Here is a 17981-nt window from a genome sequence, read left to right on the forward strand (position 1 = left end):
TTGGGCCTACACAGGAAATTTTCCGGATTTTTGGCTAACGTTACCGGTACTCAATTTAAAACTAGATATAAGAGATATGAGATATAAGATGAATATGAAGGTTGAAACGATAGGATGAATTTATATTGTTGAAACTTTTGAGTTGGAGTCTGCTTTTTATGGATCACCTTCAACTTATTTTTCATAATTTTGACATATGTCTTTCTATCAAATCTCAATGTGGCATATGTCTGATTCCAATAAGGAAATTATTCCTAAGCCAATTCCCAAATTGTATATATGATAAATCAGAACAAGATGAGTACCAGTATTTGAAAGTTATAAGTAGATTTTTTTTATGCCTGTTTTAGGGTAGGTGAAGACAGAGAATGACCCTAATTTTTTTTTAGTTTCAGATATTATTCATATAAATTGAAACCAATCACCAACTGACATCCGAAAAAGAAAAAACTCATCAACACCCTATGTGAAGGGAGTTAAAATGGTCGTTGTTTTATAGTCACTGGTGGAATTTGTTTGATTATATTCCTGTAGTAATAAATAGTAAGTACTTTATCAGATTGTGTTTTACAGCTTCTTGTGATGAGTGGAACAGAATTCTAAATGCAGTCTTTATAAGTTAAATTATTTTGAAATTCTAGACATCCTTTTTTTGCTCTTTTCACGAGGACAGTTTTGGTATGATTTGAGACTTTCTTGATGGTAGTTTAGAAATCCCTGAAAAGTGTTTTTCAGTTTTTATTCTCAATTGTTACATACACTTTTTTATCCATTTTTTGTATTTGAAATTGATTGTATTTCAGGTATCAAAATGAGTAGTGGTAGTACAATGAGAAGACCAAACCGTACGTACGGTCGAGGTAAAGAAAGTCCAGCTAGTCGTGCCTTTGATGATTTGATCAGTAACAAACCGGCGCCCATTAAAGCTGCTTCTACCAGTACCAAATGGGGTAAAACTAATTTTATAGCCGTGAGAGAGAGTCCACGTAAGAAATCATCACCAAGCTCAGCATCATCATCGAAATCATCTACTCCACGCAAATCTGTGACCCCAAAAATAGAAACTGAATCTGATGATATTTTTAGTTTTGATGAAGATTCTCCACGGAAAGGAAAATCTGCGATGAAACGAGCTGCAGCTGCATCAGCGTCAACCAAATTACCAGCTACAAGGATTGCTGTGAAGGCAGAAGAGACGCCCAGCCCTGATGTACTATCGGAAGATAACTTCGAAGTCCCTGAAAACTCAGACGATGATCTGGACGAAGAACCAGTTGTCACTTTCACGAATCAACGCGTCATAAAGACATATTCCCGACAGACTGCCGTCATTAATCGTAACTCGTATACCCGTACACCTAGTATCATCAAACAGACAGTAGAGACTATTAATCTTGATTCCTCATCTTCGATAGCTTCATATACTACGTCTCAAATTTCTACAGAACCTGAACCAGAGGTCGAGTCAGAGCACGATGCTTTTGGATTCAGTCAGCTGGATAGCACCCCACCCACATTGAGTGGACCATTTGAAACAGAAGAAGCAAAGGTGGAAGTCAAACCATATACACGTAAAGTAGACAATACAATGCCAGGATGGAGCAATTATGAATATCCCAAGAGGGTTCGTAATTCCAAATACAACAATCCAAAGTTGTTGGAAAATTTTAAGAAAATGTGGGACGAAGGCCAGAAGAATAAGAGGTCTGATGTGGGTAGCTTCGCTCACAGTAACGTAGTTTCTAAGAGCCAGTTTAAAAGTGGTGATAAGACCACTATGGTTGTTGTTTGTAAACCGAAAGTAGTGAACAAACCAGAGGGCGATGTTCAAACTAAGTACTTTGGTCAGCCTGGTCGAGAGTTTCCGAGAGGGTACAAACCAAATGTAGTCGTAGATCCAACTTTATCCAGCAATTCCAGTCAACAATCCGGCGCCGATTCTGACGGCGAATTTCCAGAAAGTAGTCCATCCATAGCTTCATCTCAAAATAATTCACAGGAATCGAAAACATCTTCAGTTACCGAGGGGAGTACACTGGAGCCCAAGTTAGATATCAATTTAAGTACCAATTCTAAACCTATTCCAGTTTCATCTCTGAAACCAGTAATTCCTGGTAATCGTATTTTCCGATCTAGGGCAGCTAAAAACGGTGCCAGCGAGCCTCCGCCGGAACCTGTAGCAGACCCCCAAGAAGAGGAAGAGTCACCGATGGAGGTATCGTCTCAAGAGGTAGAAAATGTTGTCGTGAAACCAGTACGAAGTAGTTACAGAATTTTTAAATCACGAGCGCCGAAAGATGAAGTGAAAGTGGAAACTCCTGAAGAATTGTTCGAAGATGATGTAGAGACGAAGAATGAAGAAACTGTAGAAGATGATCCTCCAGTTCTGACACGAGAAGATACTCTAGAACTTAAAGACAATGATAGTATGAGTGTAGATTCCAGGAATAATTCTCAGAAATCCAATCCGGAGGAATCGGATGCTGATTCCAGAGACAATGCTTCAGATGTTATATCTCTGGATAATGTAGACTCGCCCTCCAATGGCAATGATAATCAGCCTAAAGCCAGAAAAATATTTAAAACCAGGAATTCAAAGAAACCCTCAGTACAGATACAAAAGGTAGGTTTAGAAATTTGAAATGAGTGGAAAGTTTCTTAATTTTTTGAGTGATTATGACGTCCCTATAGCAAAGCTTCTAATAATATCCAAGGCCCTATGCAATAGTCTTATTGTCTTCAATATGCAGAAAAGTAGGACATGTCATAAGATTCTATTCATTTCATTTTTGCAACATTCTTACAACGCTTAGTTGGAATTGCAAGAACCACAGACGTCTGACTGAAAATTGGAATGGTTCAAGTCGTTGCTCTGTGTGCTATGTTAGCTTTCAGTGCTCATTTCATTCACTATGTCAAAAATTTATCTTGAAAACATTGTTGTGATGGCAGACGGTACTTTTTATATCCTCTTTTAACAATCCTTGTTTCAGTCACCATCTAAAGCTATTTATAATGCTAGATCTTGGCACAGTGATGAACTATCACCGGAAGTAATACAGGTAAGCTTATAAGTACATCTTATACACCTGTGATGTGTAAAGTAAAGATTGGTTCCCATATTGTTCTTATTTAAACTTATTGTTTAATTCATTAATTAGTGTTTCTAACGAAGAATTCAAATATACCGTACTTGTGTTTTAAAACAGTGTTCCGTTCCATTTAGTCCTGAAAGACAACCTTTAAATCTCGTATTTACATCAAATATTCATTGAAATATTAAAATATGCATTGTGTAACAGCCTGTTGGGTTTACTGATTTATGTAAAAGCAAATATATTATGTAAATTACGATAACAAAAATTTCTCACTGTTTTTAGTGCCTGATACATCAGTTGTAGAGCGATATATAAATAGAAAAAAATATTATATTACCATTGTTTCAAGCTGTGTTATATATGATATATGATGAAACCAATAGTGTTTGCTCTCATAATTTACATAATTACTATCCTTGAAAACAAAATCTATTTAATAGAACCCTGTAACAAGGTTTTATGATTCCTGTTATTATGACATACCTTGATTTTTTCGGAATTTTTAGATTGAATATTCACACCGAGGCCTTCTGCTTTAGATAATTTTGTCATCTGATTGGTCAATCACTAATATTGATTATAAATTTTGATTTATTATCCAGTCTTTTTCTTAAAATCTTGATTCATTCTTCATGAAGTTTCCAGAAGACCCCTGTGTCCTTTAAACAAATGTTAATAGTAGAGTTATTCATCTTAGTTGTTATTTCTATTGTATTACAGAGTCGTGTTGTAGGGAAGACAAGTAAACGTAAAGCTAAAGCAGAAGATGTAGTTAATGATGTCCCCTCGTTAAAAATGAAACGTAATGTTCATTGGCCTGCTAGAGAAGGGGAAGAGGCCTATACATCACTGAAAGTTAATAAAGAACATAAAGAGGTAAGGAATATAAAAATTTTTGGTGGATATGAGAATACAGTAGAATTGTAGAATTTGTAAAAGTGGCTTATAATGAGGGTAAGGATGTATTAGAGGTGCAACAATTCCTAAAGTGGCGATCCGATACACTGAACGATACTCGTTCAACAATACGATTTATTGCGATCATATTTATGATGACGGCCGATGTATCGCAATTATTTTTTTCTTTTGCAATGCATCGATAAGATGGAATGAATTGCAGTTCATCGATTCAACGGTGAATCGTTGCAGCCCTAGGATGTTTGCAATAGTGATGTCATAAACGCTTTAAAAATAGTTTTAGTTTTGCAAAACGCAGATATACGACTAAAAATAGAATGGTGCAAATTGATGCTAATGGTGAAGTTATTCCCAGAATTTTTAACTCTGATCCTAGCCAGTGAGACAGTTTGGAGAGACAGATATATAAAAAGCAAAAAGACAAAAAGATGAAGGCAATACGATGTCCAGTTTTTCAGATGATCCAATAAACGAGCTCAATGCCAAGAGATTTAGGGAATTAACCCATTATAAGACGGGGTTCTTGAGAAATTTAATTAGTGTCCTCTTCTATCTAAAACTTCTGTCCTAAAAGAAATGATTTTGAATCAGTTTTCTATTTGTTAATTACAGTTATTTACTGTGGTACGAAATGTAAAAGAATCGTTCGAGATGCAGGAATCTGGAGAAACCCAGGAATTTGCTGATGATGTGGAATATTTACTAGACAGTTTAAAAAATACTGAACCTACTTCTATTAGATGTATCAGGTAGGTTTATTTATATTATAGCTACAGGACTAGATTGAGCTGCAGAAGGAAGGATATAGCAAGGTGTCTCGCTGATTGCAACCAGTTTTAATGTTTTAACTTGTCAGACTCTTGTTATTATGTTATAAGAAATATTAGAAGGTAGAAAGAGAATTATTGGCCCACTAGCAAGGACTTGTTAAAACCATTCTTCAGGTACTTGGCCAAAATTGGATGTGGAATTTTGGATGCTGGTTCATATCAAAACAAATGTCTCATAGTAGGCCATATTGTATAACACCAACAAGTATAATTAACAAGATATACCATTTCAGACAACTGTTAAAGTGGTAACAGGTTAAATGGAAATTATAAAAGCAAATTAATAACACAATGTTAATAATTTTGTGTATTTTTCAGTTGTATTCAGCTGGCTCAGAAATGTAAACTACCAGCTTTCAGGATGCATCTTCGAGCTCACGGTACAGTGACTAGAATATTTACTATGTTACATGATGCTTGTACAGATCCTGTAAGTTTTAACTTTTTTAATAACCTATTCTATGGTCATTCAACATAATAAAAAAGGGTTTGGGGCAATATGTGCTTAAAATGGTGCCAACATTCCTTTGATTTAAAGAGGCAAAATGACAGTAAAAATATTTAAAAACATTATATTTTTTGGTAAGGAATATATGAAACTGCTGGTATTTCAAACCAACCCATAAAACGATAATTTATTAAAGAGATGTACTATGTTAATGTAAGATCAAATTATTATGGTTTTAGCTTTGATATTTTTATGATAAATCTTGAAATGAAGAGTCTTCTGGACCATTCTATATAAAAATATATGACACAAAACATTGATGTATTTCAGAGTATGTCACTATGTACAGCTACTATAATGTTTATGTTAAGTCAAGATAGGTTAAATATGGATTTAGACACAGAAAGTTTAAATCTAATGTTACGATTACTAGAGGTGGATAGTGACAAGGAACGAGAGAAACAATATGATCAATCAACGAAGAAAGAATTAGAAAAAAATAAATTTAAAGTCAAACAGTTGTGTGAACAGTTACGTAAAGCTGGATTCGCGAAAACACTGGATTTAGACTGTTTAACTGTAAGTAGAATTCAATTTTCACTGTCTAATAATCAGTGCCTCTTTTCACTGAAGTTTCTGTTCTTTATTTTGATTATTTCTCCTGTATTTGATTATAAGACTTTGTGAGAAACAGTTACAGATGCAAAAGTTACATTTGATAGGTTAATGATATATGTTCTTGTCATATTTTAAGTTAAAATAATTATTACTAACAGAAATCTATTTAGAAAAGAATTTTGGGGATTGGGACACCTCTTTTGTATCTCTTTAATTTCTGATATTTGAACAAAATATAATTTTGATTTTTAACAGACTGGTAATTTAGCTATGGAATCATTATTGAGTTTAACTTCACGTCGTGCTGGAGAATGGTTTAAAGAAGAACTACGATCTCAGGGAGCTTTAGATCATATTGTTGATACTAGTAAGTCTTTATATTATTCCTGCAATATTTTAAAAGGGAACGTTGCCAGAAAAATGATATAAACTTTTACTTTGAATTTGCTTATGGGTTAAAAGATATGAACCAAACAAATTGCAACTATGTGAAGCTTTGCTTGTGGCGTGGAAATTTTTTGCTATAAGAAGAGGTGTTGCTATAAGAAGAGGTGTTGCTATAAGAAGAGGTGTTGCTATAAGAAGAGGTGTTGCTATAAGAAGAGGTGTTGCTATAAGAAGAGGTGTTGCTATAAGAAGAGGTGTTGCTATAAGAAGAGGTGTTGCTATAAGAAGAGGTGTTGCTATAAGAAGAGGTGTTGCTATAAGAAGAGGTGTTGCTATAAGAAGAGGTGTGAATCAAAGTGAAAGTGACAAATGCTAAACAGATTGTTTTAAGCAAGAATTGATTTTAAATGGTAGCTCAAATGTTTTAGGTTTTTTCACCTAAATTTTAACCCTTTCAAGAAAGAAATAATAGTTTATGAATGTTTCCTCTCTGTATTCTAGTTGCATCCTGTTCTAAATGTGCTGAATCAGTACTGCTGATGGATTCCAGTAAAACTTTACCCATTATGAAAAAATTAGACAGGTGTCTTCGTGTCTTAGAAAACGTAAGTCAGTTAAAATCAGTTACAATAACAATGTAGGGTAGAAGTGACAGATTTTCCCAGCTAATTTATTGAGATAAGTTTTGAACTCCATTTGGCTCAGTGTTATAGAGACTAAAATAAAGTCCTAATTTTGACCTAAAGCTTGTCATTCATGAATTTTGCACGTATTTCTAATATTGAAGAGATAACCCTGTATTTCAATAGCCTAATAATGTACAGATCAGTAGGGTGTAAAACTCCAATTTAATACTTCCAGATAACCTACATGAATACAGATAATCAGAGCTATTTAATAGATTATAAAAATGCTTTATTAATTAGTTCGTTATGTGGGTAAGTTTAGAATTGTTTCTATTATAATACAAATTGTACTCAATATATATTTGTTATTCTCTCAAAGTCCTTGACACAGATATTGTGTTCTTATGAATTCTTGCAATATTAGGATGGCATTTCAGACAGCCTGGAGGCAGAATATCAAGTCTTTCTCCCTGTCTGCCTTCGGGCAACTTATCTGTAAATAGTAGGCCTACCATTGTTTTCATATCTTAGTCATTATTCAACCTAGATATAGATTTGCGTTGTTTTTTTCTTGCTGGCAATATATCAATGAAAACTTGTTAATTTATTCCAATTTGTCATTTGCATAACTTGTAGGTTCTTATTGAAGCCCTGTATTTTAAAGGCTTAATTATTTAAGATTTCTCTCAACAGTTGGAGAAACAAAACAGTGGCATGGTAGTTTAAGGTTATCTCCTAACAAAATTCTCCATTGTTAACTCTAGCAGTTAAAATAGAGAAAGAAAAGGCTAGTTGATTCTGCTGTACTTGGTGAACTTTCTTACCCCAAGTTGTAAAAGTTCAGATGTGAAGACAATGTTCTCTATAATTTCAGTGCTCTGAAGGATTGTGTACAATGTTTTCTATTCTTTCAGTGCTCTGAAGGGTTGTGTACAATGTTTTCTATTCTTTCAGTGCTCTGAAGGGTTGTGTACAATGTTTTCTATTCTTTCAGTGCTCTGAAGGGTTGTGTACAATGTTTTCTATAATTTCAGTGCTTTGAAGGGTTGTGTACAATGTTCTCTATAATGTCAGTGCTCTGAAGGGTTGTGTACAATGTTCTCTATTATTTCAGTGCTCTGAAGGGTTGTGTACAATGTTCTCTATAATTTCAGTGCTCTGAAGGGTTGTGTACAATGTTCTCTATAATTTCAGTGCTCTGAAGGGTTGTGTACAATGCTCTCTATTATTTCAGTGCTCTGAGGGTTGTGTACAATGTTCTCTATAATTTCAGTCCTCTGAAGGGTTGTGTACAATGTCATCTATTATTTCAGTGCTCTGAAGGGTTGTATACAATGTTCTCTATTATTTCAGTGCTCTGAAGGGTTGTGTACAATGTTCTCTATAATTTCAGTGCTCTGAAGGGTTGTGTACAATGTTTTCTATAATTTCAGTGCTCTGAAGGGTTGTGTACAATGTTCTCTATAATTTCAGTGCTCTGAAGGGTTGTGTACAATGTTCTCTATTATTTCAGTGCTCTGAAGGGTTGTATACAATGTTCTCTATTATTTCAGTGCTCTGAAGGGTTGTGTACAATGTTCTCTATAATTTCAGTGCTCTGAAGGGTTGTGTACAATGTTCTCTATAATTTCAGTGCTCTGAAGGGTTGTATACAATGTTCTCTATAATTTCAGTGCTATGAAGGGTTGTGTACAATGTTTTCTATTATTTCAGTGCTCTGAAGGGTTGTATACAATGTTCTCTATTATTTCAGTGCTCTGAAGGGTTGTATACAATGTTCTCTATAATTTCAGTGCTCTGAAGGGTTGTGTACAATGTTTTCTATTATTTCAGTGCTCTGAAGGGTTGTGTACAATGTTCTCTATAATTTCAGTGCTCTGAAGGGTTGTGTACAATGTTTTCTATAATTTCAGTGCTCTGAAGGGTTGTGTACAATGTTTTCTATTATTTCAGTGCTCTGAAGGGTTGTGTACAATGTTTTCTATTCTTTCAGTGCTCTGAAGGGTTGTGTACAATGTTCTCTATAATTTCAGTGCTCTGAAGGGTTGTGTACAATGTCTACCCAGCTACCCTGTAACCGAGGACCCAGAAGAAAATAAAGAAGTAAAAGAATCAATTGGATGGATTACGTTTAATTGTATGTTGGCCGTGTTACGAGTTTTGTTAAACGTTACTCATGATAACGGTATGTCTTTTTTTAATTTCTGTGAAATTTGAATCCTCAGAAGGGCTTTATAACAACTTGGAAGTGATTTGATGATTTTTGTCCTTATTTTTCATGCATTGGGATAGATTTGTTGGATTCTTGGATTTGGTGAACCTCTAGTTCAGTCTTTGTTTCAAAATATTTCTGTTAGGACAATACTTTTTAAAGAAAACATATTGAAATCAATCTGCATTCATTTTTCTGTTCTCCAGATGTATTTAGAATCAAATCAATTTAACTGCAGTGGTTCCATCTTTTATTTCTAAAATATTATGAGGATGATTACGTGATAAATCAGTATTTATATTCTCAATAAATGAATTATATCTATATTTTATACGTGTTATATTTCAGATGTTGGTAGTGCTAAAGTAGGAGCCCAGGAATGTGTTATTAATATTGTACTAGAATGTATACTCAGTATCACACAATTTATACCTCAAGAACAAAAATTCGACTTATTAGTACTGGTAAGATAGTTTTATTCTTTCAACTTTATTATTGATACCTGACTTCCACCTGTCATTGGTTGAGATATTATCTTCTGATTTTTCCAATGCTGTTTCTGGGGAGGGCCATAGGGGAGTCATGGCTACGGCTGGCCCTCTTCCCCCCACTCAAAGTTTTTATTGTTTAGTTCTTTAATCCCTGGTGATGTGAGTCCCTTTAACAGTTTTATGGCCCCCCCATGAGTTGCCCGGGGTAAAGTGTTATGTGGTTCGCATAATAAATTAAGATCCTGTGTGCTACAAGCTGTCAACTACAAAGATTCCTCAAAACTTTTAAATGTTTTATTGTTTTACTGCTGTCTTGCAAATTTTACCCTCATTGCATACCGCTGGGTGCTGTGGATCTCCATTGACCCAATCAGTAGTAAAAGAAAGTTGGGGTGTAAAACTCCATGTCATTTTATTAGTAGTAGTACAGTAGGATGTATAACTCTGTTTATTATTTGATTACAGAGTTTAGGATTATTAATCAATCTAGTAGAACATAGTGAAATGAATAGACAGATATTAATAGACAGTGAAGTCAGTTGTTTACAAGATGATCAGACTATTATAAAGACGGGTATTAGCTGTTTGGTAGAGGTAAGATTACTTTCATGTTGTTAAAATATTTAAAACCAAGACAGAATTCTAAAAGGGATTATAATAAGGGTTTGTATCTTTTTTCGGGTACCCTTTCATTTATGACGTCTATTTGCATCGTTTAATTAACTGCATTGATTAACTGTATAAGATGTTACTATCAAACAAGCTGTGAGAAAAGTGCAACATGCTATCAAAGCCAAAATTACTCTTTTTTTGAGTTGCAATCATCAGTAGTCAAAAACATTACAAATATTGTGACCAATATGTCTAGACTGTAGCTAGCTTTTGAAGACATCATAATAATAAAACTGATTGATCTTTTTACAGTTATTCTGTGAAAGGGAGGAGGCAGCCAGACAGATGGAGGATAAAGAAGAAGAGGGAGAGGGAAGTACCCCTGCTCCCACAGAAACACAGAAAGACGAGGCCTCAGCCCATAATAAATCTGGCGAGTGGGAGGAAACGGAGACCGGGGTTCAGTGGATCGTTAAGTCAGCAGAATCTATCAAGGCAGCCAATGCAGCACAGTCAAATGAGGAATCAACCAATGAAAAGGAAGATCCTTCTCCGTTGGATGATGATGAAACATTTACAAAAGGTAAAATTTTAAACAAATGAATAGATTCTAACGCCCTAACTGACTGTGCTACAGCTCAACCTATTCAGTTATGAGTTACACTAAGTCAGGGTAGCAATTGTTTAGTAGTGGACTCCTCCAACGAGAAGTACCATCAGGTGTTTTGAAAAGAGTAAGCAAGTTTCAATAACAATTCTCAATACCACTCAGAGATAAAAGGTGATATTGTAAAATTAAGCATGTAACACGAACAACATATTGTATATTTCAGCATTACATAAGGCAGGAAAACACATGGAGAACAGTATAGTAGCCTCGTACATCGCCTTATTATTAGGTTGTTTAATACGCGATAATAAAGATTACGTTGATTCCGTTAAATTCTATCTACCAAATCAGAGTTTCGAAGCCATGATTAAAACTCTGAAAAAATTCCTTGGTTTTATGAATTTAACAGTAAGTATTTTCTATATTGATAGGGTTTACATTATAGACCATTTTCCCAGTCTCCTTTCTTTAATGGCTGTTGTCAATTGGACATTTTTACATTCTTTGAATTTTATATTATAAAGGATTTGTGACATCAAAAGCTACTAATAATATCTAAGGACATTTGCAATAGTGATATTATAAATGTTAGTTTTAATGGAATTGCAAGAACCACAGACGTCTGATTGAAAATTGGAATGTTGTAAATCAATGTGTCCACAATACACAAATTGTCTAGCAGACCTATTTACAATCCGTTTAACCTATTTGATTATTGCTATAGTAAATGTTAATGTTATTAATATTTTCAGATTGCTATAGGTAATACAGGAGGGAAGTCTATAGCGCGAGTGATAGAGGTGTTGGAATCCTGTTAAATATTGTAAATAGACAGTATGAAAGTTGATATTTACTGACAGTGCTATTTGTCTTAGAGTGAGAACGATGTACTAGCTATCTGGCAGCGATATAACGACTAGAGAATGACAAGAACTAGCTGGCCCTGGATCTTGGAATCTGGAAATAGCTGGCATCTGTGTTTACCTGGAAATCGGCAAGGACACAGTAATTTTGAATCTAAATAAATGATACATTGCCAGAAAGATTGACGATAGCTAGAAAGGACCCTGAATGTGGGACTTAGCTGTCATTGAGGAAATAATAATTTTGAATTCGAATGATTTCAGGGCTAGCTAGACAGAGCTTTGATCTAGCATTTGAGCTAGCTTGTAACAGGCAGACATGTTGAAAACAATTATTTTGGATGTGGTATGAATTGAGACCACAGGTAACCAGATAGTTTTGGACAAGGAACTATTTTATGGCTTTTGTGCTAACATGTCAAACGTAAATTCAAACAGGAACATTGGAAACAAGACTGTGAAATATTGGTTCGAGTTGAAACTGAATTCAGAATTCAGACTTCGGGCTCAGATATAGCCTTGAAATGATGTTGATGCTAGCTTATTGACGGCAGCAGTTTAGACTGGGGAACTCTTCAATATCCATATTTTATTTATCTGTATAGAGCTTGTGTTAGTCAGTTAGAATCAAGTGAAAATATTACTATATGATGGTATTGTGGACTTGTGGTAGTAGGCGCACCTAAAGCAAGAACGGCAGATAGCACCTAAAATCATAAGGGTTAAGAATTCTGAATTGATAATTATAGTTGTTTGAATAGTGAAGTTAATGATAGTTTTAATTGCTGAGCTCTGATTGGACAGTATATTCACTGAGATCTGATTGACCAATTAGATTTAGACCTGGATCTGATCACTGATCGTTGAAATAGGCAATGCCTACATGAGAGCAATTCCAAGTTTTGAAAGCAGAAAAGATTTTTAGCGAAACTATTCCAGGTTTTTAAAGCTGATAAGATTGTTAGTGAAAATAAACCACCAGGCTATATAGTGAAAGGTTTTGAAAGTTGAGATAAGATATTAAACAGAGATATGGTTTTGAAAGTTGAGAATATCTGAATAGCCAAGACTGAAGAGTGTAGAATGTTGGGACTAGATGTTAAGTGAAGATGTTTCAGGTTTTTATAAGTTAAGACTAGTAATGAGTGAGTGATGTTATAAGATGTATATTTTTAGTCTGAGTCAATCCTGTGTTTATTTCATTGTAAATTTATCATCATCCAATATTTTAAAATTTCTATATATTGTTTAAATCCTATTCAAACTTGATGTGTTTTGTTGGATTTGATCCTTCATCTGGCTGTTGTATTAAAAGAAAAACGATCATCACTTTAAATGAATTCTGTGCAGAACAGTAGGACATTAAACTCCATTCATTTAATTTCATTTCAAACGAATTCTTCTTCCGATTTAAAGGGAAACCGTGTGCTACAGGCTGTGCACGTTTAAAATCCCTTGACAGTTGGAAATCGAAAAAGAGTAGGCTAATGCCGCTGTCCTGGCAAAATTTCCTTCATTGTACCCAGCATATTTGCTGTATTTATTTGCCCATAGGGTGAAATGTTGGATGTAAAAACTCTTCTGATTTTTTTTTCAGTATAATTCTTGGCCAGCTTATTGGGATAGTTCGTCAGAAATGTTTTTAATGTTGAAGGGTTTTTAAGATGTTTGATTTTATCTTCATCTAGACTGGATATAATAGAGCAAACAAACAATTGAAAACCTCTGTATAAGGGGTCAATCAGAACAGATAAGTAGGCCGTAAAATTTCATTCTGTTTCCTTTCCAGAACTAAAATGTAATGCACCATTTTGTTATGAACTTCGTTTTATAAACTTTAGAAATATGCATGTGCACTGCTGAGTGTAGACAAGTCCATAACAAGAAGAGGGGTGTTAGGTAGCTGCCATATTAAATCCAGTCTAGATGAAGTCCTAGCATGTTTTATTTTATCTGTATGTAGAGGTATATTTATTTTTATGTATATATATGATCTCCCCCTGAAAGTTAAATAGGTTAACCCTGTCGCAATATTTTCTCTTGTTCGAGATCTTGTCATTACCTCAAAAACAGGATAGAAAATAATTATGAAACGAGGATTTTACACGAATATTAAAAAAATTGGTTTTCTTAAATTCTGTCTACCAGTTGAACCTTTGTAGGAACTCTTGGTAATAATCCTTTTAGTAGGGATAACTACTTGAATTCTTAAGGATACTGTCTACCAGCTGTTCCTTGGCCAAACGGCTTCGATAGTTGGTAATGATTTCAGAAGGATAACAGCTCAAGTTCTCTTATATTCTGTAAACCAGCTGGTCCTTTGTCAAACCTCTTGGTAATGGTTTTACAAGAATAAGAACTCAGGTACTTTATGATCCTGTGGTATATATTCTTGGTCATGGAATAAACGATGTTAATAAACATTTCCTGTTTAGTTGTTGGTTCAAATCATGGAATATTAAACTTCTGTAAATTCTGTAAAATAGAATTTGTGAATTAAGTCACTGCCATTTAAACCCTAGTGTAAATATGCATTCTTTCATGAGGGAACCAATTTTAATACCGTAAAACTGGGAATATAGTGCGTACCAATTAGAATGCGCACCTTTTCTCTTCTTGAGTAAATCGGCAAAAATTCTTTGTCACTGTAGAAAATATTATTGTTCAAGGGCTAAACGCTGCGCATTATAAACGCAAATATATGGTATATAAATTCGCTATTTTTGAATATCAGTGTAGCCAGGAAGTTTGTACCAGAATAGTACATTCTCTTGTATCCTTTTGGCCGCACGATTGGATGCAACATTTTATTTCAGTAATGTACATGAAGTAAGAATATAAAACTCTATTTCTTTATTTCTTTCTGAAAGATTGTGTAGAGTCATGAATATATTTTGATTTAACGGTTCCGAAATCTTGTGTGAAATTATTCTTCTCGACACTGTTTTATCTAAATAGGGCTTCTATAACTTTCGTATAACAGTCTTAGAGTCTTATTCGCCAAAAATTAACTTAAGATGATATTAGTGTTCCAGTCATCTGATTGGTCAATCACTATAATTGATTATAAATTAAGTTCTTTTATCCAATCAGATAACTGTATTTCCTAAAATCTAGATTTTATCGTAGTTAAGTTGTCTAGAATAAGGCTCCTGTTATATAAATCTAAAATTTAATTTTGATTATTCATTACGTGTTGATATATCATGGAGAATAATTTGAGGGCAATATTTCATAATGTAAATATTTCATAACATTTTTCTCGTTAGATGTGAATGGACCAGGATGATTTTAGGTTAATCTGATAAAAGTTTCAGTCAAAACTTTTACATAAATTGATGAAATATATTTCTCTTGCTTCTTGCTGAAAACCTCGAGAAAGCGACCACCCGTAGTAAAGGCCGCCTCTTGTAAGCGATGTAGGCTACAGTCACCCTTAGTAAACGACTTCCTCTGGAAATAGAAAGTTATAGAAAACAACCACCTTTAGTTAACAGTTACCTTGAGATAGCGTCCACCTCTTGAAAACGGCCGATTTGGGTAAATTGTAGTCTCTTGGCATACGTCATGAGAGGTGAATGTGGCCACCCATACGAAAATAAGTGTGGTTGTTATGTTGAAAAAACAAACACGAATGTAGTTCACAACTATTTTGAATTTCTTCTTAGACTAAATAACTTAAAAAGGCCAAAGTTTCAACAAAGCTTGTAAATCACAATGAAAGCCATTTCTAAACCTTTGAAAATGTTTTTAGGCTTTGTTGAAATATTGGCGAAGTCGACACGTTCGTGTGTGTTATTTACACGTAGTTTAGTATGTGTGGCCACCCTACAATGTTAATTTGATAAGAATGATTGTCTGACTGAATCCTAGTTTCAATGTTTAACCATTCTCTCTAATATAACTACTATTACCATCAATATTATTATTATTATTATATTATTTATCATGTTTGGTATGATTACTGGACAGAATAAACTTATTTTTATCACACTGGTCGTCTTACTATCTATTGTGGTACTTACCTTGGCATCGTGGGGGTAAGTTAGACGGCTGTTCGCTATTCTGAAGGTCCAGGGTTCAATCCCGGCATAGATCGAGATAACACCTTCGGATTTTTAAACCCGGTTTCCTCCTGTCAGTGATGCAGGTGAGAGGGACTGACATGGAAAAAGCGTCTAGTCCTGGCAAAATTTCCCTCATTGTACCCTGCATGACGTTGCCGTCTTCATTAGCCCATCTGTAGGATAAGACAAGACATTTTCAGGTATAAATTATAATTTATTCTTTAATAAAAACAGTGTTCTTATTAATATTCTTCTCCCTCTCCTTCTTCTCCTTCACCTTCAACAGAATCAACTCCAACTTCTTCATAATCTTTCTCTAGAGCAGCTAAATCTTCTCTAGCTTCAGAGAATTCACCTTCTTCCATACCTTCACCAACATACCAGTGAACGAAAGCTCTCTTGGCGTACATCAGATCAAATTTATGATCAAGACGAGCCCAAGCTTCAGCAATAGCAGTCGTGTTACTCAACATACAAACAGCTCTCTGGACCTTGGCTAAATCGCCTCCTGGTACAACAGTTGGTGGTTGGTAGTTAATACCCACTTTGAAACCAGTTGGACACCAGTCGACGAATTGGATGGTTCTCTTGGTCTTGATGGTGGCAATAGCAGCATTAACATCCTTGGGAACAACATCACCTCGGTACAACATACAGCAAGCCATGTATTTACCATGACGAGGATCACATTTGACCATCTGATTGGCTGGTTCGAAACAAGCGTTGGTGATTTCAGCTACAGAAAGTTGTTCATGGTAAGCTTTCTCGGCGGAAATGACAGGTGCATAGGTAGCCAATGGGAAATGAATACGTGGGTAGGGTACCAAGTTGGTCTGGAACTCAGTAAGATCGACATTCAAGGCACCATCAAATCGAAGTGAAGCAGTGATGGAGCTGACGATTAGACCAATCAATCGGTTCAAGTTGGTGTAGGTTGGTCTTTCAATGTCGAGATTTCGTCGACATATATCATAGATAGCCTCGTTATCCACCATGAAGGCACAATCGGAATGTTCCAATGTGGTATGGGTTGTAAGGATAGAGTTGTAAGGTTCTACCACAGCAGTTGATATTTGTGGAGCAGGATAAACAGCAAACTCCAACTTGGATTTCTTGCCATAGTCCACACTCAATCTTTCCATCAACAAGGAAGAGAAACCAGATCCGGTTCCTCCACCAAAACTGTGGAAGATGAGAAATCCTTGAAGACCAGTACATTGATCAGCCAGCTTCCTGGTTCTGTCGAGAACCAAATCAATGAGCTCTTTACCCACAGTGTAGTGACCTCGGGCATAATTATTGGCAGCATCTTCTTTACCAGTGATGAGTTGTTCAGGATGGAAGAGTTGACGGTAAGTACCAGTTCGGACTTCATCTACAACTGTTGGTTCCAGATCAACAAAAACAGCTCTTGGCACATGTTTACCAGCTCCTGTCTCACTGAAGAAAGTGTTGAAGGAATCATCTCCACCTCCAATAGTTTTATCAGAAGGCATCTGACCATCAGGTTGGATACCATGTTCTAAACAGTACAACTCCCAACAAGCATTGCCCATCTGGACACCAGCTTGACCAACATGGATAGAGATACACTCACGCTGAAAAGAAGAATAAGGATTTTAAAGTGTTTGACAATTGAGTATGTTTGGGTTGAACGGTTATTATTGGTACCCTCACTTTCGACGGTTCTTTAATATATACTTGCAGTAGACGACCTGCTGTTCTTGTTTATACAACCAGGCGTTTTTCCATGCAGGGACCACTGTGCTACCCGAAAATCGTCGTACGAAACCTTCCATACGAGGTGGAAACCCTCCATGTAAGGGCCATCCGAGCTAGCTAGAAATAGCAATACAGGGAGGTCGAGATCACCATGCCAGGACTCTGTTTACATGCTAACAAGCTATGTGTGGTGACCTCCGTGCTAGATAACAAAAATAAAAATGCCACCTAATACCGTAGAGGGACAGTTGCGTCATTCAGAGGGGGGAGGGGGGGGGGGGGTATTTGAGTCGTAAATATATGTAAATAGGATGATTTTAGGTTAATCTGATAAAAGTTTCAGTCAAAACTTTTACATAAATTGATGAAATATATTTCTCTTGCTTCTTGCTGAAACCTCGAGAAAGCGACCACCCGTAGTAAAGGCCGCCTCTTGTAAGCGATGTAGGCTACAGTCACCCTTAGTAAACGACTTCCTC

General features: G+C 35.4%; 2 protein-coding genes across 2 annotated transcripts in view; one reads left to right on the plus strand and one right to left on the minus strand.

Moving 5' to 3' along the window:
- Positions 1-5681: 5681 nt before the first annotated feature.
- On the plus strand, positions 5682-12430 carry LOTGIDRAFT_185128 (hypothetical protein; the record flags this gene model as incomplete). Its single annotated transcript, XM_009047045.1, has 10 exons — positions 5682-5873; positions 6168-6279; positions 6801-6904; positions 7161-7237; positions 8959-9110; positions 9486-9601; positions 10553-10711; positions 10754-10823; positions 11074-11258; positions 11603-12430. 10 exons carry the CDS (start codon positions 5682-5684, stop codon positions 11666-11668), a joined length of 1233 nt encoding a protein of 410 aa, XP_009045293.1. The 3' UTR covers positions 11669-12430.
- A 2073-nt stretch (positions 12431-14503) lies between these two features.
- Positions 14504-17981, minus strand: part of LOTGIDRAFT_206001 (hypothetical protein) — a 4858-nt gene continuing 1380 nt past the window's right edge. Inside the window, exons 2-3 of the mRNA XM_009047046.1 lie at positions 16058-17378; positions 14504-14628 (exon numbers count right to left, since the gene is read on the minus strand). Coding sequence (XP_009045294.1) covers positions 14567-14628; positions 16058-17378 — 1383 coding nt within the window. The 3' untranslated portion in view covers positions 14504-14566. The remainder of the gene's footprint in view (positions 14629-16057; positions 17379-17981) is intronic.

The sequence above is a fragment of the Lottia gigantea genome (assembly GCF_000327385.1).
Source record: "Lottia gigantea unplaced genomic scaffold LOTGIsca_11, whole genome shotgun sequence".
Classification (NCBI taxonomy): domain Eukaryota; kingdom Metazoa; phylum Mollusca; class Gastropoda; family Lottiidae; genus Lottia; species Lottia gigantea.